This window comes from Odontesthes bonariensis, chromosome 7 (genome assembly GCF_027942865.1).
Source record: "Odontesthes bonariensis isolate fOdoBon6 chromosome 7, fOdoBon6.hap1, whole genome shotgun sequence".
NCBI classification, from domain to species: domain Eukaryota; kingdom Metazoa; phylum Chordata; class Actinopteri; order Atheriniformes; family Atherinopsidae; genus Odontesthes; species Odontesthes bonariensis.
This window is the reverse complement of record NC_134512.1, coordinates 33,340,289-33,361,343: the sequence shown is the minus strand read 5'-3', so window position 1 is coordinate 33,361,343 and position 21,055 is coordinate 33,340,289. Positions and strand designations below refer to the sequence as shown.

The window sequence follows — 21,055 nt, the reverse complement described above, 5'->3', positions numbered from 1 at the left end:
GGGGAGTCGCTGCACACGGCCAAGCAGCTGTCAGACACGTCACTGTTGAACCGCACCTTGTTCACTTTGCACATGTACATAAATTACATATTCATATGTATATGTACAGGAGATGTGAGGTGTTACTCGACAAGCTGTTGATGTGCTTCTCGGTCAGTTCTGCAACTTTTCAACACAGACGGGCGATTAAATACGAGACAAAGCAGTGTGGGTGGTCTTCTTCTTATCCAACTCACAGGGAGAATGCAAATGTAAGATTTTACTAAATGTGGAACTGCTGCTGTAGCTTTACATAAAAACAAAAATCCGTTGATAAAACTGTCCGTTTTGTGACTTTTCTGATCATTGATCATACAGGAAAATCTTCCTGAGGCAGCGGGGTTTAGTTGTGGATGAGTATGGATGTTCTGTTTCCTTTGTGTCAGCCGTGCTGACAGATGATTTTTCTTCCAAAACCAGTCACAGCATGTAATTACTACAAATGTAGGTTGGAGTGTCTTCCATTATTCACAGGAAGTGTGACTTTATTTCGCCAACAACATAGGCTAAAGGCAGTTTTAGTACTCAGCTAAGATAGAAACATGACCAACAAAATTCACTCTCTGACTGAACAATGTGGAATGATTTCAATCCATCTCTACGTACAACTCAGACTCTCCGCCGTGATGGTGAGTGTGTCCTTTATCGGCCCTCTTTGATCATCTAACCTAACAAGCTTTATTGATTCAAAAACCTTGATTTAGTCAGAGAGGACTGATAAAGGACGGATAAAGACGAGAGATAGAAGACAGACAATGACAGGTGTGTGTGTGTGTGTGTGTGTGTGTACTGTGGTGCGTATAGATGAATGTGTGAATGTTGCGGTCTCCACCAGTGCTCTGGATCCCCCCAGTCGAAGCGGGACCCGTGCAGCCCAGCAACAGAGCCAGCCAGGGCATGAGCCCCCCCAACCCCAGGGGCAACAGGAAAAAGGACCAGCCCAGAATCTAGGAAAGGTAACAGCCAGGACATCCTGAGTAAACCAGCGGGGGCTGCGAGTATGGTACGGGGGGTAGGAGAAGGATAGCACTCTGGCCCCCCAACTCCGCGACCCCGCCGAGGGCAAGGCACATGCCCCCCCTTCCCTGGGACGCAGGGCCCTTGACCCTTCCCTTTTCGTGGGGATCCAGTTGTTAAACATCCTGGCGGGGCTTGGTGGAAAAGCACCAGTGGGTCGGAGTGACCCAGGCAAAAACCCAAAGCATCCACCCACCCCAGCAGGCCACCCCCCGTGACATCACCACACCAGCCCCATGGCACGCCCCGACCCACCAGTCGACCCACCAGTCGACCCCCCCCGCGACAGGGCAAGCCAGGGATACAGAGGGGGAGAGCGAGGTGATGGGAAACATCTACCAGGTTCTGCTTTCTGAAGAGCCTCAAACTGTAACATTAGCATCACCTGACAAAAAGTTTCAGATAACCAATGACAGGACTTACTTAGTTTGTTGTTTCTGAGTGACTGGTGGGGAATTCCAGGCGTTCCATTCCAGACTCGTGTGGTCATGATGGTGCATCAAGTCCACGGGATGACCCGGGAATCCCGGAGCCACCCAGCTATCACCGGGGTCATCAGAGCTGGATTATTGCTCCAGCTCACAGCAGCAGCTGAAAACAGACTGAAACCTGAAATGTATTTAAACAATTTCTGAATCCACTAAAAGGATATATTAAGACTTTCGAACAAATGAACAGGCTGCAAAAGCACACTTACCTGCTTTAATGTTGCAAGAAAACTCCAGCTTAACAAGTTATGTACAGACGAGCACATTAGCACATCCACACATCACACTGAGCAGCTGTCCAGCACAGGAGACAAACAAACACCCAAATCTATCCAAGTGCTCACTTTTTCTTTTTCCCACGATTCCACTAATCTAAGGTCTGGGAAAGAATGCCGTTCAGTACTCAGAGTTAGTCACTCTGCAGGTGAATCACCTTCTGCTCAGCTAACTGATGAAACGCATGCCTGTTGCACTGCTACAGTGTCCCGCTACATCTGTCCTTCATTCTGCATGAGCGGAGACGGTGAGACGGGCGCGATGCTGCTAATCAGGATAACGTGATCAGTTTTAACGTTTGAAGAAGCCCCTGCTTTCATCTCGCAGGCCAACTTTTCCAAGATAAAACCCAACTGACCCAATTCCGAAAGTATTTTCTCTCCAGTAAATTCTAATAAACACAAACATAACAGAGTGTGACAACTGCCTGCAGTGGATTCTAGCTGGAAGCAATTAAAGTTCCTACCGAGACTGAAGATAATTGCAAAGCATGATTCATGTGTGAAAGCAGAATCAACACACACACACACACATAAACAAACATGCATACACAGGGGTGCCACCACACCCACTTTCAGCACAACAGCCCTGAAGAAAAGGACACACACACACACTACTAAATAAATAACAAGTCACCATCAAAAACAATATCAATATTTTATTATACCAACTATACAAAACAATTAAAAAAAAAAAAGTCACTGTTAAGCTCTTATGGGTCAAATGGAAAAATAAACGGCTCCAGCAGGCAGACAATTTGAATCAAAATAGATGTGGAGTTCATGCACATGCATGTGTTCACTTACAGATACATAAAGCAGACAACTTAAAACAATCAGCAGATTTACAGCTCAGCGTAATTCACTAAATCAGGTTCACCACATTCTGGATCAGCTTCCTCAGATCAGCTTCGACTCTCTGGCATTCCCGAATGGTGCACTGGTCTGATGTCTGGATGACAATTCTCTGGGGAAAAAAAGGACAAAAACAGAGGTGAATCAGGGAAAATCTGAATCTAATTTAATCTTCTTAACAGATTAACATAATAACATTAACATATCATTTTAGTATGCCTCCAGAGGCGGTGCTGCCTCCTCTGGAACTACGTTCATATAAGTGGAAAAGTGGACATGAACAACATGTCGCTGGGATAATGAGGACATCCACGACCTGCTATGTGAACAAAGAAGACTCAAGTAATGGAATCAACGTTTAGAGTCTCCTCATCTGTCTCAGATCATGATCCTATGCCAGCTGTACCGCAGTGTTGCATAAGAACTCCAACCGTCAGGACATTAAATCACATCTTACTCATCTTCCAAAGCCAGCCAACGTTCTCAAGTTCAAATAAACCACAAACATTTGTGTACACACCCATGCAACCAATTCATTTTATCAGTAAGAGAACATTTACATTTACAAACATCCCAGAAGTGCTTAAAACAGGTGAAAGCTCTAAAAAAAAACTTCAGGTTCCAGCCGTCTTTCTCCTCTTTTGGTTCCATTTCTCTTCTTGAAGCCTTTTCTGCACACAAACCCATCATTGCTGAAAAGCCTCAGAGCAGAAAATGGCTTTGCTGTAATTCCTATTCTCAGACATGAATTTAGGAATCAGGTCATTTGACAATGGAGCAAACATTTTCCAAAACAGTCCACAGTGTTTCCCATACATTGAGGAAACTATGGCGGCCCGCCATAGTTTCCTTTTGGCCGCCATAGTTTCTGAATCCCAAACAGCGATTTTTTTTTTTTTTTTTTTTTTTTAAACACAGCGATTTCCTCGAAAACCAACCAATATGACTATACAACAGGTGAACTAGTAATTAAACATGTCCTAAAGTCTGCAGTGTCAGAGTTTTTAAGTTTAGTGGCAAAAAAAGGTTATTTCGCTGACGCTGTCGGGGCGATTGACACAGTGGGTGCGCGTGCACAAAGATCAGCTGTAATCATCGTGATTTCGTTGACAAACATATTTTTTTGACCTATTTATATTCTGAGAAATAATGTGAAATTTGAGCAATGACGAGTACACTAGTATGTTGTCCGGTATGTTGCTTAAAAAAATAGTAAGCTCAATAGTTTCTGTTTAAAATAAGGTGTTTCATCCGTCCCGCATGTGTGGTTCAACCGTCCCGACTAGGCGGAGCGGGTGAAGTTTGTTTTATATTCGACATTCGCCTATTTTCCAGCTTTGTAATTGTAATAGCGTCACGAAAACCGCACCAAAGCCTCAGGATGGTATTAATATTTACAGAAAACTAAGACTAACATACCACAGGCTTTATCAACTCACCAAAGTAAGCCTGAAAGATCAGAGTAACCGCGCCGAATATACTTCTAAGTGAACTACGGCAGCCGGAGCGCTTAGGGACCGTCGCAAAAGTGCAACGCCTTTTTTTGTTCTCACTGGATATTCAACCAATGCAGACCAAACCACTTCTGATGGGTTTGTGAACTCACTATAAAGCTTTCACAGCCTTTTAGTTTCCAGAAAAATCATTTTAGGTAGAACATTAACTCAGTGTGCATAGTTAATTCCATTTTAGACTTTTATTTTGTAATAGCTCTCTTGTTTTTAAAGATATCAAAACCAAACCACTTCTGATGTGTTCCTGAACTCCTTGTGTACTTCCCACACCCTTTATTATCAAGGACAACCTTTTCAAGTTTCTCAAAAAGGCATAAATACTCACTGTATATGATCCATTCATATTTATCATGAAGTTTAGTTTTAACCTGTAAATATTTTCTATTACAATTGTTATCATTGGGTTTTAATGACAAGATGAGGTTTCCTTATGTAAGCCCACAAGGGTTTCTGACATCTCCAGCACACATTCCTTTTTTTTTTAATTTGTTGTGTTTTATTGTGTATGTGTTATATTTGAATGAATGTGTGCAAATCAATCAAATCAAATAAAATCTGCAGTCGCACAAATTTACGCCGCATGAATTTACCCCCCCCCCATAGTTTCCAAAAATTCTGTGGGAAACACTGGTCCATGTATGACAGTGTTTGGTTTTTTTTGTCAGCCACTCATAACCCAGCCAGCCTTTATTCCACAAACCAGGACCAGGACCCTGAAAATGTCAGGATGACTGAGGACAGACTGGAGGCTGAGCAGCATGTAGCGAGTGTCTGTGGGAACATGCTTTTTCACTGAGTGTTTGATTGAGTCATTCTGTTTCATTCAGTGTGTGAGGGGCGATTAGGCTGAGCACGTTAGCTACGGAGGCTTTAGCTGCATGCGGTTGGACACAAACTCAACCCGATGCTAAAAGCTGTTCACCGTGTCCAGCCTTCAGTCTGTTTTTCCTACAACACAACCCTATAGATGCCAATAAGTGGCTCCACTGTTCCTCATGCTGCAGCATATGTGAGTCAGACTTTATAAACATTTAAATGTCCCACTAAGCATTTTTGCACTGTGTGCAGTCTACTGCCTTTAAATGAACCCAAATAATCATTTTACGCGTAAAGAAGTCACAGAGAAAGTAGTGACCCAAACATAAAAACACCTCCTAAGGAAGGATAATGACTCAAAATATGCAAATATACAGTATCAGTCACCCATTTAGACATACCTCCTCATTCAAAATGAATAGGGGGGGGGGGGGGGGGGGGGGGGGGCGGGGGGCGTGGCTTAAATGAAAACAAGAAATAAAACACCCTCTGGCACCCACACAAGCATTGTTAAAAAAGCAGAGACCCAACATACCCCTGCACAATCACTGGATCTGAGCCGGCACGGTTAATGAGCCGTTTATTGTGCACAGTATGTGTGCACAGACCTACTGGCATGATGCAGCAGTGGTTCCTTTCATTCGAGGTAAAAACAATACTTGTGAGAGACGTGGCTTCCTGCTTTCAGCCACTGTTCATACCTGCCAAGGCATCCACTGCACCAAAGTTACTGCAAACTAACGCATACAAAGTGTGTGTGTGAGTGAAAACTGCACTCCTGGGTGAAGTCGTGTGTTCTGTGGTGCCAGCTGTCCCTTATAAACACGTCGACTCTGCGGTCACGCCAGGAACAGGCAGTGCGAAAGTTAAACAACTTCAACTCAAACAAAATGACTGAGTTAATCCAGTTTCTATTCATGACGAGCCACAAAGGAAATAATAAAACATTTAGTGTTGGTGTCAAGTTAGGACCACATAACGGGGGAGTAGGAGCTAAGACTGAGGTGACTGGGTAATGGGCACGTGAAGCCCCGTCTCATAAGTCATGTTAAAGTCTGCTGTGTGTGTGAATAATTTAGATTCAATTACACCATCAGGAGACATAGGAAACTGGAGAGACTCCTCCAGCCTTGATGTACTGCACCAGTAAAACCATTTTCTTTGCTGTGACTCAGCATGAAACACCAGCTGGTCTCGGTTACTCAGCTCTTTCTGTCTTCGCTGACCTCTTAGCAAAGAGATGTATCAGTTACACCAGGTACCAGAGGCCAATTCACCTCAGAGAGCCAACGTTTTAAATGCAGTTTGCCACTTTTACCAGAGACATAAAATGAACAAAGTAGAGCGATCTGTTCACTCCATACAGTTTCTTTATAATCTCAGAGTGTTGGGTTTGAATGAATGTCACACATCAACATCAACATGTCTGCAGGTGTGGGACTGGTTCAATGCGGAGGGAGCAGTGAAAAAAACTGACTCTGGAAAAAGGCAAGTCACTTTTAACATACGAGTATTAAATTGCTTATCAACGAGATAATGCTTCAGAAAAATGGGATGTTGACTGACAGAAGGGGGAAAAGGCTGAAAAACAATCAAGCTGTGTGTGTAAAAACCTTTAGCGTAGCATGCTAACATTTGCTAATTAGGAATTAACATGTAGTTAACCTATAACAAGCAGATATTCCTTTTTCGAAGATCCTGTAAAGTTACAGTATAACATGCAAGCGTATTTAGAACTGCATGTAAATATATTGTTAACAGGTTAATTACAAACTCAGGCAGGGAAATCAGAGGCCGACTTTACTACAACTACATCAAAACAAAAGTCACAGCGTACTGTATTAGTGACGAGACAATGGCTCCATGTGAGGGCCAAACTCAAACAAAGGTGACGGGAGGAAGGAAGACGAAGATAAGGAAGAGCAGGGAGCTGTACGGGGGCTTAACTTAAAAACCATCTAGCTTTATGTTGATGGTACTTTGAGTGACACGGACAACCCACTGAAGCTGAAGTCTTGTCAGAGCTTCCCTTCCTCGCCTGTCTGCTTATTCACCCAACATATGTCCATCTGACAACTCAGTGACAAGTTCCAGCTTTCACAGGCGGAGACAAAGGACCCCGTCACACACCACCAACCTTTACAGCGTCATCACCCCCATCCCGTCCTCAGCAGGTGTTCACAGGGAGACATCAGATATAAGACACTGTGTGAGATATGGGTTGTAGGAAGTAGTGGGAAGTTACTAAAGAACTGTAGCATGACAGTTTATTTAAAACAACACAAGTGTGGATCAGGGTGAGCACAGACTGGAGTGGATATCTGAAACCATTTCCCTGAACGGAGTCTATGAGGGTGGTTTTAGAGTGTGGGATATAAATAAATCATCTACTTTCCAAACATTTCACATGCTCACCGCAAGCAAAGAAATGCATTAATCACACTATTACTGTGTCTGTGTAAAATGGCCTCCGCTTGCCATTTTTTGCTAAATGTTAATATAAACGCACTCATAAGGTGGTGCAGTAAACCAAGCTAACTTGGGGCTTTAGCTTTAACACTTAAACCGTCTACACTCGAGAGCTGGCCTCAGGAAACTACAAAGAGTAGAAGATTAATCCTGGCGGCCTGAAAGTTGCAGTTCAGGCGTCTTTAAACGATGATGCCAAATCATTTAGCATCTTTCAGAGGTAGGATGCTAATGCAGAATCTACAGTTCTTATTCTACAGGGAAAGGAAGTTAGGGTTGTAATGTTTAGTCATTATTTCTTATTTTTTAGTTTTATAGTTAGATTTCCATTTTAAAACATTAAAATTATTTATTTATATATATATATATATATATATATATATATAAATATAAATAAAACACTGAATCAGCTGAATATAACACAGGTTTCCACTGTGTTCCACATCCTTCTGAGACACACAGAACCAGACCAGGTCTAAACAAGTTCCAAAGCTTCGGCCATATAATAAAGCTCGAGTGAGTTCATACGAACAGCAAACAGTGAAACGTTTTGTTTTCAATGCTGACACGGTCACCAAATCACACGAATAAATAAAACAAAAAAGCCCAGAAGTGAGAAATATGAACATGTGATAAATAAATCATTGAACCGTGCATTGTCCTTTCATCCAGGCTCCATTTCTGTTTACATTCATAACCCTGAAGGTGTTAGCGTGTCAGTCATTAACTCGGACCTCTTCCATTCACTGCAGGTGCTCCAATTCAAAGCAAACCCTTTCATTATGATGGAAGACGGGCAACACACTCTGACGTGTTTCTGCGACATCTCATATTTTTCATTTTACAATGCGGAGTGACAAATTCTTTGTTGCACAGAAAGAAAAATGACAAGTCTACCTCACAGAGCAATTTATGCTCAATCTATCCATTTTATTACTTCCCTTCACCGCAGGTATGAGGGGGCAACCCTTTCCATTCAGCCCTCACAAAAAGAGTGGGGTGTGGTCCATTCATGGTTCACTCACTTTTACATTTGTACCTATTGGCTTTTGTTCCACTTTCTAGATAAATAGCAAAGCTTACAGTATTCTGTGCTGGTGCCTTGAGGCTGAGCCCCTCTCAGTAAAAACTTAACCCTTTGAACACAGTACGTGTTCAGGCTTTACTATAATAAGGTGACAAACTGACTAAGGGTTTCTACAGTAGTCAGATTACCAGATATACACTGAGATTAGAGGCTTAAGGATTCAATAATCATGTAAAAGGACTATCCTATATTTTACACTATGAATGGAGTATTTTTCTATTCTATTCTTCTATCCTGATGACTTCAGAGTTGCTTTAGTTTGGGACCAATGAAAATACTTTGCAGCCCTCAGTAACATGCAGCCCGTATTGAAGTTCTTCACAGTAAGAGACGGCACTTCATTTTGAGGTGTATTAAGAGGTAAGAGATGGCGCATAGAAACAAGCTAAAGCTACTTAAAGGGATAGTTTGCCTCTTGACATGAAGCTGTATGACATCCCATACTAGCAATATTATTTCTGAACATTTTCTTACCCCTTGCTGCGCCCTGTGAGCAGAGTTCCAGCCTCGTTTTGGCGTTGACGAAGGTAGTCCGGCTAGTTGGCTAGGGTCCCGAAAATAAAGCGTTTTGCTTCTCAAAACAATATGCGTTCAAAAGAGTAATACATTTGCATCACAAAATCGTTAGCCATAAAAAGTCAGACCTCACAATCGTTTGGTGCCATTTCTCTCTACCTTCGTATCACTGCATGCTGTGTAAACCGTGCAGACTGAAGTGCAGACCGAGCAGCAAACACCGTAACAGGCGCGGCTGTCGGCAGGTGGCTGAACGCATTGATATGAAGGGAGAGAAAATAGCGCCAAGCGATTGTAAGGTCTGACTTTTTATGGCTAACGATTTTGTGATGCAAATGTATTACTCTTTTGAACGCATATTGTTTTGAGAAGCGAAACGCTTTATTTTTGGGACCCTAGCACACTAGCTGGACTACCTTCGTCGACGCCAAAACTCGGCTGGAACTCGGCTCACAGGACGCAGCAGGGGGTAAGAAAATGTTCATAAATGATATTGCTAATATGGGATGTCATACAGCTTCATGTCAAAAGAGGCGAACTATCCCTTTAATACGGTGATATAAAATATGTTTGTGTATGATAGAAAAAAGGCAAAACTGGAATGGAACACTTAAAAAGTAACTGGAATTGGTTGATCAAATCGTAATGGACACATCTCTGAATAATAGAAATAATAGAGAAATAAAAAGCTGTAAGGGAACTTTAGTTCGGCCCAAGTTTAAGCAGTTAATTCACTTTTTAAACAGCTCAGACTGAGGTTTGGGTTGTGACTGTTGCAGCGAGGTGTGGGATATCACTGCGACTCCTCTGTCCACTCATGTGTGACCCTCAGAAAGCTATCGTTCACATGGGTAAAACCTTGGGCTGCTGAAGCCAAACAACAGCCGGGAATCGCTGGGAATCTGGAGTGATGTCATGAATGATTAAGATCACAGTGGTGTAGAGTGTCGAGGGAGCAGAAATCAAACAGAGTGGAGAACATGCCAGAGCATCAGCCAAAACCCTGATGGGTTAATAAACAGCGAGTAGACAAATAATGATGATACAGTGCCCACCTCATCATGAATGAAACTCATCACATGTCACAACAACTATGTGTGGCGCTGAGACGTGTTCAGCTGTTAGAAGGGACGCAGGTGCAGGTGTGCTCTGACTATCTTATTGTTTAATTACAGTTCCAGAGAGATGAATATAATCGTGCCCCGGCTTCATGAAAACGTTAAGGAAAAAGCTTAGTATCAAAAATAAAACTAGTCGTTAGATCAGACATTATTGACGCCTGCTAACTGGCAAGCTTCATGAACTATAACTATAACAAAGTATTGATCTGTTCTGCCGTGCTATGATGTTACGTCTTATAATATATATATATATAAAAAAAAAAAAAAGAAGTATTTTCTGACCAATGATTAAAAACACCACCACTATAATGGGCAAATTTAAAAAAAAAAAACAAAAACAAACATTCATCACTTCACAAGAACACACATCATGCCGGATCACTAAACCAAGCAGCGAGTTTAACAGCAGGTTTTCTCAAACGTTCGCCATCATCGATGACTAAAACGGCATTTTATCCTGAAAGCTTCAGGAGGCCGGTACCGATTACCCAGAGGTTGGAAATGTAAAGGGACTTCACGCCACAAACTGTTTGAATACCTCCTCAACTTCATGCAGAAAGCAGCAACAGAAGATGTTTTTCAATATTTGTTGTGACAATGCTTTCCCATAAAAACATCCATGCCAGTTATAGTAGACCTGGCCCTGCCTGACATTTAAACTATAATAATTAAAGTTAAATCGCTAAACTTTCAATTTGTTTCTACATGTTAGTGAGGATATCCTCCTCCTATGAGAATGCACCGTTTTGTTACATCTTATTGACCCGTTCCATCGTCCATACACATAGTAAAAGTAACTTTTAAATATATATATACACTATATCTGATTTTAAGGGGTCAGGGTATAAAGGTGTCACTGTTGCTTTGTTTATTTAAATAGGATCTAAGCTCTAAGTGTGTGTGTTTGATCACTCAGCCGTCCTGTATCTTCCGTTATATAACACCCCTACAGCAGCATTCATGCATTTCCCTTACCTATGGCAGCTATGATATAGGCGGTGTTTCTGTGTATTATCCATGTACATGAAGCATAAACAGCTCAAAGGCCTCGTCCATTAGTGTGCACGTGGGTATGAAACATGTGTACACAAACAGATTTCCCCAGTGTGAGGAGATGAGAGGCGAGTACAGGATGCTAAAGTGGCTCCCACACTGCTGAGCTTACGACCAACAACACGGGGGGATCCGATGACAAGCTTCAGCCCACACATACACAGACACACGTGCACAGTCCCTTACAGCATGCACAGACTGTGATCGCCTTTTTTCACCCCGAAGCATGCACCCTTCTGGCATGCAGCAGAGACACATATGTTCCTTTGTTACATTGTGGGAAAACTAGGGCTCGAATTGGGTGAACCTTTGCACTTTTATCATTGTCCTCGTAAACACAAGTCCCACCATCATTATGGAGATGCCCTCCCCTCAGATATAGTGTAATTACAGCCCTGACCCCACTACTTAACCTTGCACTGTTTCCCAGATAGATGCACCTGCACATACCAACATTTATATGAAAACAGTGCCCTGGTCTCGATTTAAAGCCAAATACAGTCTGAGAATAAACCGAGTCTTATTATAATGTAATGAAAAAAAAGAGGATTAAGAATAGATTTGTGTAAACATTTTCAACCATTTGTTTTTAGAGAAAAGATGCTGAAGAGAAACAATGTGTGTGTGCATGTTTCAGTGTTTTCTACTCAAAACTAAACAGTCAAATACAAAGGGATGATTTTAATTTACAGCTATATGGACCATAAAATACATGAGTAATCTGCATGCCAAGTGAAACATGTAATGGCAGAGTGTTTTCAAAGCGTAGAACAGTATGTTCGCGTCTGGCTGTCAGAATACTGGTTGAACTTGTTACTTGGCACCCTGTCAGTCTCACTAAGTTATGGGATTCTCATCTGGAAGACACGCTCTCCTCCTGCCAATGTCAATCACCATATCAACAAGCGATTAACAAGCTCATGTCTGACATACATGTTTGTTTGTGTGTCAGAAAAGAGGACGAGCGGAGGAAATATTACATACTGATCAAAAACAATTAAGAACCAATTTAAAAATCAGAAAATAGCAATGAAACGGCTGAGTGCAAAATCAGCCGAGGCACCTGTCAGGCTTCATCTATTACAATTCAGTAAGGCGAGCACACAACAAACATTACAGGTAAGCATTGTCCATACTGGGGCCCTCATGTTTGTGTGGATTCTTCACCTCATTAACGGTAATCCTAAAAGTTCAACAAGACAGGAACCACTTTTTTGGTTCTTGAAGATATTTGAACTTTCACAGCTTATCAAAAGCTCTCAGGATTATGATGTGATTAGTTAAACTGAGGGTCTACAGCCATGCAATGTAAAAGCAATCTCAGTACAGTCCTGCAAGGAAGGTAGAATGGCAGCCATGTTCATCATCTTATTATAGCACATTAGCATGCTAGCTATGCCTGCTGATTAGCGCTAAACATCAGCTGTGCATCCATCAATTGGTTTAAGTTTAAGGTGATGATTAGAAATGCGACTTTTAGGCACTTTTAGATGATCTGGAAATAAATGAATGAACTAAGCCACACAGTGATGTCAGACGATGGCTATTCAGTCTATGTTACACATGGCTGTAACAAACAGAGAGCGGTTGCTAACAACAAATAACACTGAGAAAGAGGACTAAACAAAACTTGTCACTTGGCCACAAACGAGAGAAAGATAGAGACGTATTCAGGAATTCTTCTCAACCATATATGCTGGATATTTCTTATCATCTGGAGAGTGAAACAGGTCATTTAGATCATGTGAGGGAAACGTTTGCTATGCCAAAACTTTTAAAAAAAAGTTAGAAAAAGTTATTGAAAACTCTTATGAACATTTGGACCAAACAATCCCTTAAAGGCACTTCCATCCGGATGAGACAGTCCAGGTCATTCCATTTGATAACTACTGATTCGACTCCAAAATCTGGTAAGAGCAAAGAATCTATCAAGACTTAAACTAATCTCTTTTAATTAAGCTCACATGTGCAGTACAGCGTTTAGTAGTGTATGTAATGTACGCTGTAAAAATGCACAATGGAACAGTGATCGTCATCTTCATCCATTTCCAGTTACCTTATAAACTTCTAACGAATCAGAAAAATAAAACTGCTCCCAGCATGTGGGCTGTCACAAAAAGTGGCAATAATTGGAATAATTTCCAGGCCAGCAGATAGTGTCCCATCACTGCTCAACTCATCCTCATGTGTACGTTTCAAACAGAGCGAACACCAGCATGTCACTAACTGTGTGAACAAAAAAAAGTCATTAAAAACATGTCAAATCATTTTTAAACATCAGTTGTCGCAGTGTGTTTACCTCCCGTTGCGTTTCTTGGGAGGGACAAAATGTTCAGAAGGTGCGTAAGCCGCTAAACAGGAAACTACTGGTCTATTTCAGTGCTGTGCGGTCCCACCCTACTCTGCTGTGAAATATCATGGAAAACTCAGCAGGAGGCGTTATCTCTTTCTGTCAGTCCCTCACACACTTACATTACATCACACAGACCAGAAACTAATACGCTTAGCAATAACCAAAGAACTCCGGCTGCGGTTCTCAGCCAAATATAACAGGAAAAAAAGAATGATTATTCTTTTCAAAATAAGAAACAGAGTTGGAAGAAAACCAGTGTTTGTTATTGAAGATTTGTTAATGAAATAACTTGGTGTTTTAAATGATCATAGATGAGTCTGCACTTTCAGTTTTAATTGCAACGCATTTACATGTAAAACTGAAGGCTGACTTCTGTAAATCCAAATGAATACTCTATCTGCAGGTACAGCTTTGGGAGGATTCAATGCTGTTCTCTTAATTCCTTACCTGGTTTAGGTACCTGACATGTCTCTGTATGTACCTAATGAATGTAAGTCACAATCATCTGTACTCGATGAGTGTTAAGAGCCATGAAACAAATCAACTAAAGCCGAAATGTGGCGATTAGAACAATGAGAAATATGACTATACAGAGTGGTGCAGGATCTATTATAATCTACTTAGATGTGTAAAGTTATATCTTTATGTGCAAAGGTTAAAACTAGTCTTTTTAACATCCAGTGATGAAACTGGACATAAAACAGTGACTGAAATTTTCAAACAGACATGATGCAGTAGAATTTTGTGTGATGTGGAATGAGACGGACTGAATCTTTGGTGGTACACAGACATAAAAACAGACGGTAAGAAAAGATCCTAAAACCCTTCCCAGCAATTTTCCTGTTGAACAAAAGCCGAGAGAAGAACCGGTTTGGAAGATTGATGATGCAGCGCGTCTATAGAATAAAAACACTTCTTACAACCAAACCCTGAAATCAGACTAATGCAGGATTGCAAGCTGCTCATTTGACTGTGTGAAAGCTGACGTACTGTGTGATGTGGTTTGCTCTGCTCACCACACCGACTTTAAGTTTGAGCACAGCTTCCTATTAGAGCCTCATCTGCCAATAAAAGGGATTATTTGGGGAAGTTTGATCCAGTTAATGACTGGTGAGGTTCTCCCAACTTCCTACATTCAGTGACAGTTTGAGAAATCAACAACATTGCTTATGACCAAGAGCAGCCGGTGCCGACCGTTCTGTGAAGTTTATATTTGGGTAAATTGTTTTGTTGCTAATGTCCAACAATAACCTGCTTCTGTTGGAACAAAACCATTTACAATGTAAATGAATGAGCTTTTTGATTTTAACAATTCAGAACATTTGATAATCATCCCTTCTCGATCATGATCTTCCTTCCAAAAGTCACCAAATTAGAGTTCAATCGAGTCATATCTGGTCATCTGGAGGTCTCAGCCAGTGTAAAGACGAGTTTGTTTTATAGGACTTTATTAAATCTGAGCAACAGCTCAGATGTGGGATGCAAAACATTCACTGTAGGTGTAATCAAATCTCAGTGGAAGGAGAATCAATAGAAATAAGAATTTAATACTTGAATCCAGTTGGTGTTTAATAGTAAGAACAGTTCTAATCTCCAAACCTCAGGTGTAAAATGAGTTTTTCACTCAAAGGGATAAATGTTCTTAGGTGAGCGATGCAGGTCTGCCCACACCGAACTTAAGAGACTCAAGTAGGATTTCGTTTAAAAAAAAAAAACAAACAAAAAAAAAACAGTGACAGTAAAAGACAAAGTCATGCAAGGCCGCAATGCAATTTTCATAACCCATTAAACAGCTTAATGGCTTCAAACTGACAGACGAAATAGATTTGTGAATTATGATTATTATTAATTAATTGAATTCCAATTGGCTTGAATTGGACTTACTATCTAAGTGCCTTGAGATGACATTTGTTGTATATGGCGCTATATAAATAAAAATGAATTGAATTGAACCTTACTTTATGACAGCCGTGTTGGGCGTGAGGTGGTGCTCTTCACTTTGAGGAGCTTTGGAGGACTGAAGGGATGCTGCAGGGATGGAAGAAGATGGAGGAAGAGTAGAGGAACGCAGGGATGAAGGGAGAACGGAGGAGAGGGGCGTCTGGTTCGGGGGTCCTTTGCCATTTCGAAGAAGACGAAGGGACTTGGCTCTAACGTGATGAATAATGCTGTGGTTGCTACGACGATGGGCCACCTTGCCAGAAGGTCCTGCACCTGATCTCTTAAAGGTTTGTTCGCATCTGGAAACAGAATCATGAAGAGCTGTGTTAAGTTTAAGTGACTTCCTTAATGTGTGTTTATTGATCGAGTACAGTTTCAATGCATTTACAAATCAGAATTAAATCCACAAATCCACATAGAAGCCAAAGCATTACACAGCTCTACAAGTCTGACAGTGAGGTAAATTGTTTACAGAAGAGTTCTTAGAATTCAGCTTTTAAAGGGTAAATTGCATTTTTAATTATAATCGATACATAACTAAAGCACCAAAGGGAAGAAAGTGCGTTACCCGAAACTCTCTGATGGGATTACAGCTCCATTTTCACCTTGTTATGAAACGCTCTTTATCTTCAGGTGCCACATGAAACACCTGTGTAGTTGCTCATTAAAGAGGTTGACGCTCAGTGAACCACAACAGGGAATTAATATGCCTAAATGCACTGTATTTTATGCAGTATGTAAGTAGGCAGGCACCCAGATGCAGAATAGACTGCACAATGTTCCAAAGACAGCCTGCATATTTGTACACACAACTGAGCCTGAATGACACAGTGTCAAGAGCACTGCAACACTCGAGAATTAAACAGGTCACCCAACAATCTGTTACGATGTGAAAAACACTGACAGCATGGAAACATTAAGTGTCATTCTCCATCACCTGAAAAACACGCATAATATAACATAATGTGTGGGGGAAAAACATGAAGTCAGGGTGAAATGATGCGTACTTCAAAGGCCACATGCCACAAAGCACATCCCGTCGCAGATTCAGGGTCCTGACCTGAAGATGAAAAGTATCAACTGCCTAACAGTCTGTGTACAACGTGCATATGAACCTGCCGAGACAAGTAGAACAGAAGGGGGAATTCTGAGACACAAACGCCACCGAGGAAAACAGAGCATTCCTTCTATTGTTCGAACATTCTCTTCATCTACCTTAGTTTGTGTTTTGTCTACCAGTTTCCCAACAAATTCAACATGTCTGACAATAATTCTGAGGAGATTCCTTTGAGACAACAACGCAGAGAGAGTCAGGAGGCTTGGAGATTAGCGTTAAGCGACAGATATGTCACGGGGTCATGGTATAATGTTAAGTGACTGTGATATGACCCTTACCCTCACTTAACCCATGCGAGGCCCCCGGTCCCTAATCTCTGACTAGTCTACAGATGAATTAGATACATGATCTGCATCCTCTTTAGTTTTCTTTTCTTTGTGACAGTCATGTCCAGTTCAAGCTTATGAATGTTGTGCAACTCATATGAAGTAATGCAGATCATTTCTGATCTTCCAAGCAATGTAGAATTTAAGCTGAGCGCCTCAGCTAGGAGCGCCCACATAAACATATCTGCCTCTGTGAACCTGAGATGCAGGGATGTACAGTTCCTAAGTGTGGGCCTAAAAAGAAGGGACCAAGTAAGTAAACTGTCCCAAGCCAAACACCAACCACGTGGTGAACACTTAACAAGACGTCATTCTGATGTGTCGCCTATAAAACAACAAATAGCTCATTTTAAACAAGTGAATCACTCAAAGTTACCACTGACACCATCTTGTGCAACATTAGATATTTAAAACGTCCTTTTCTGATGCATTCGTGGCATTGCACTGCATGTGCTGTTCAAACAAGGAAGCCGGAAGTCGTTTTGACATGAGATACCTGGACATTTCGCAAAACCACAACAGCACATCAAATGCTAAAAGCATGCTCACATTTAAATGCATCTATGCGGAGATTTCGCAGTGTTATGATGTTGGATGTTAAAAGAGATTTTAGGTTCTACTTGCTGACAAAACTGACCCGTTTCTCTAAAGTTTAATGGTCATGATAGTGAATTCTTTACACTATAAAGGAATTTTCTTCTATTTAGATTTGAAAAAAGTGCAGTATATCTCATGCTTTATAATTTTGGAGTACATCAAAATAATCATAAAACCTGTATGATGACATCATCAGCAGATTCTTGTTCTGCGAACACATTTTTTTCCCCCCGTCTCTCCCTCTAGCGGAGGATCCATCACTCGACATTCCCTAATGGCCTTTCTGTGAAGTTAAGTTTCTGTTAAGATGAAGTGAGTTTTAAAGAGTTCCATCCTCTACAACCAATTACATTAATCCTTTTGGTGACCCCTGACGACCCCTGGTGACCCACAGCCTGGTTCAAACAACCTGAACAACTTGACACAAAGAGCAAAGCTGTGAGGAATGACAAGTATGCTTGAGACATGCGCACAAACACGTGCATACATACACATGTAGGGAATGCACGCACACAGACACACAAACCACTAGCACACAGGTGACAGCCCTTATTATCATTAGCAGTGCCAGCTGGAGGAAGAAAACAACATTACAATGAGAGGATTAGAAAACTATTGTGAAATTCTAAATGCGGCTGGAAAATGGCCTGGTTTCATCACAAAGAAACAAAAGCTGAAGACTTTGTGGAGTTGTAGAAATTTCTGGCATTAAGTGACTGAAGTGATTTCAGAGAAGACGGCACACGGCAGGCAGAGCATGCTAATGTGTACTTAAAAGCACAGTTTCCTCTCTGATTGCACTTGTCAGATGTATCAACTTTGTCTAAACTTTGCCACATTTTTGTGATAAAAAGAAAAGAAAAAAAAATTAAAATTATTGCTTTTAGGCTGAATGCAATGATTGGATGCCCTCCTGTCTGTGGATTAATTGCAGGTCATTTAAGTCTACAGATGGCTGCAGGGACAGAAAAAGAGCAGCAACTTAAACCGTTCTCATCAAGTAGCGCCACAGGAGGCAAGAAAAGAAAGGCTGCATCAGAAAAAGCTAAAAATAAAACTTTCGATGGAGAGCTGACCCCATGCTTGCCGTTTTTCAGCTAGACAGGTATTGATTTGGTTTGTTTTGGGGGGAATTTGTTGTTTTCATTACTTTACAGCTAGCGCCGCTACATTGTGTGTCAGTCAAAGACTTTTTTTTAATCTTGGTTTCTGGTGCAGCCCGAGAACAACTCGCTGCTCACTGGGAGCTCAAGTTGTAGAGGAGAAGCTTTGGAAGGAGCTCTGAGGGGAGGGTGGGTGCTTTGGAAAAATAAATAAATAAATAAATATATATATATATATATATATATGTGTGTGTGTGTGTGTGTGTACACATATGTGTACGTGAGGCGAGTGTTATAAAGCAAACAGTGATGGGGTTGCATCAGGGTAACATCATTAAAAAACTGGAAAAAGCGTAAAAAAAAAGTAAACAAAGACACAAAAGCACATCAAATGTTAAAATCAACAGTAAAAAAATGTGTGAGTGCCTCAACTATTATTTATGCATCTCTAATGCGCTCACAGCAAATGCTCTAAGATCAAAGGTTTATTAAATAGATCCAATAAAATAAAGAAAGCATAAAAAAAAAAAATTGTCTCAGGCACTGAGAAACAGACTGATGATCAGCAGCCTGCTGACTGACAGAAGCTCTAAGGACAAAAATAATGATTCAAGACATAATTTATGACCGTATAAAACACAAAGCGCAACTTACGGTCCAAACAGCTGCGGGGGAAAATTTGAAAGAATTGTGGGAATCAAAGACCGAGATACTTAAGTGATCATAAAAGAAAAGGCAGTGATGAAAATAAAAGAGACTGTCATATGAATTATGGCACCTGTCTGGACAGAAGACTGAATAATGTTGAGAAAAAGACCGATGAAGCCATTAACAGTCGATGTGAACTTCCAAAAGATTTAAAGTGCTTTTACTATTCATCATATTCAGAGTGCACATGTTCCTGCTTCTCTTTAGTAGGCAGTATACATAATATTGGGGAAACTAGCAGGAACATGCTAAGATCTGTGCAATGTCCAAATCCTGAGTCAAACGTAAATAAACACTTCTTCAGGAAAGCTCGGGTGTTGGGCGGGGCCCCTGCCGGGGGGTTTTGGTGGCGCTCGGGCTCGCGGGGGCCGGTTCCGGCGCGCGGCCCATGTCTGGGTGGCGGGGGCCTGGCGGGGCTGGTAGGCTGCCGCCTCTGGTCACCGGGGGGGCTCTGCCCGATGCTTGTGGGGGCTCTGTCCGGGGCCTTCCTCTGCTGTCTTCTGGGGGGATGCGTGGTTGTCCCTATGGTGGGCTTCCCGGGTTCTGTGCTCCTTAGGGGCTGTTGGTGGCCTGGGTCTGGGGGCCCTCTCGGCCTGCTTCTGATTGTTGGGTGGGGGATTGTGACACTATACACTGATATTTAAGCATGGTTATTATGTGGGACCATCTATGTGTGTTGCATGTTCATGCACACGCACACACACACACACACACACACACACACACACACACACACACACACTCATTAGCCCAGTAGCATGCTCACTATGCTCACTAAGCAGTTGTGCTGTCCTGTGGTTTAAGGTCACCTGTGTATCATATGAGATTGCTGCTGCTTGTGTTTTTTTTTGTTTGTGTGTTTGTCTGCTTACAGGTGCTCCTGGTGATTCTAAGGTTGGATTCCCCACAAAAGCCGTGAATCGTCTTCAGTTTTGTTTTTACAGGTGTAGCAGCTGGTTGTTGGATTTTTCATTGTTTTTTTATGTTCGTCTCTTCATGTTTCTGTTCTTTTTTTCTCTTCTTCGCTTTCCCTCTCTCTCTGTCCCCCGGTCCGGTTCGGCACTATTATCATATCATGTTAAATATTGTAACAAAAATAAATAAATAAAAATGAGGAGTTGATGGGCGTCAAGGGGAGCTTTACATTCATAAAGCTTCCCTAGGCATAGCAAATGTGTTTAGCATAAACGGTATTCAGATTACAATTCTGCTGCCATAATGCTGGACAGGACAAGGGAAAAAAAAAAAAAAAAGAAAAGAAAGCTCGGACCGAAGCGATTGCAGGTATGTCACACATTAAACTCTGTCCTCACCTTTCGGTTTTCCCACAGCCAGCAGCCTCTCTTACAGAGACGGTGCCTTGCACTGCGGGCTGGTGGGCGCCACTTTTCTGCTGGCTCCGCCTTCTTGACCTCGTCTGAAAGAAGTAACAAATGGAGAATGAATGGATGAGGAAAAAGTGAAGAGATGGGTCTGAACAGAATCCATTATGCACGTCCCAGTTTGTTTCCTTTGTTAAACTTACCGCCTCCAACAGAGCGTATGACTAAACAGCATCAATTAAAAAAAAATAATTTAATAAATAATAATAAGAAAATAATAAATAATAAATAAAGTTAATAAATATATTAAACCAGTTAATAAATAAAATAAATCATAA

The 21,055-nt window shown here is 41.4% G+C and overlaps 1 protein-coding gene across 1 annotated transcript in view; it reads right to left on the bottom strand.

Annotated features, from left to right (window-relative positions):
• Positions 1–2,492: 2,492 nt before the first annotated feature.
• Positions 2,493–21,055, bottom strand: part of LOC142384396 (uncharacterized) — a 56,175-nt gene continuing 37,612 nt past the window's right edge. Inside the window, exons 13-15 of the mRNA XM_075470606.1 lie at positions 20,709–20,812; positions 15,562–15,843; positions 2,493–2,786 (exon numbers count right to left, since the gene is read on the bottom strand). Coding sequence (XP_075326721.1) covers positions 2,720–2,786; positions 15,562–15,843; positions 20,709–20,812 — 453 coding nt within the window. The 3' untranslated portion in view covers positions 2,493–2,719. The remainder of the gene's footprint in view (positions 2,787–15,561; positions 15,844–20,708; positions 20,813–21,055) is intronic.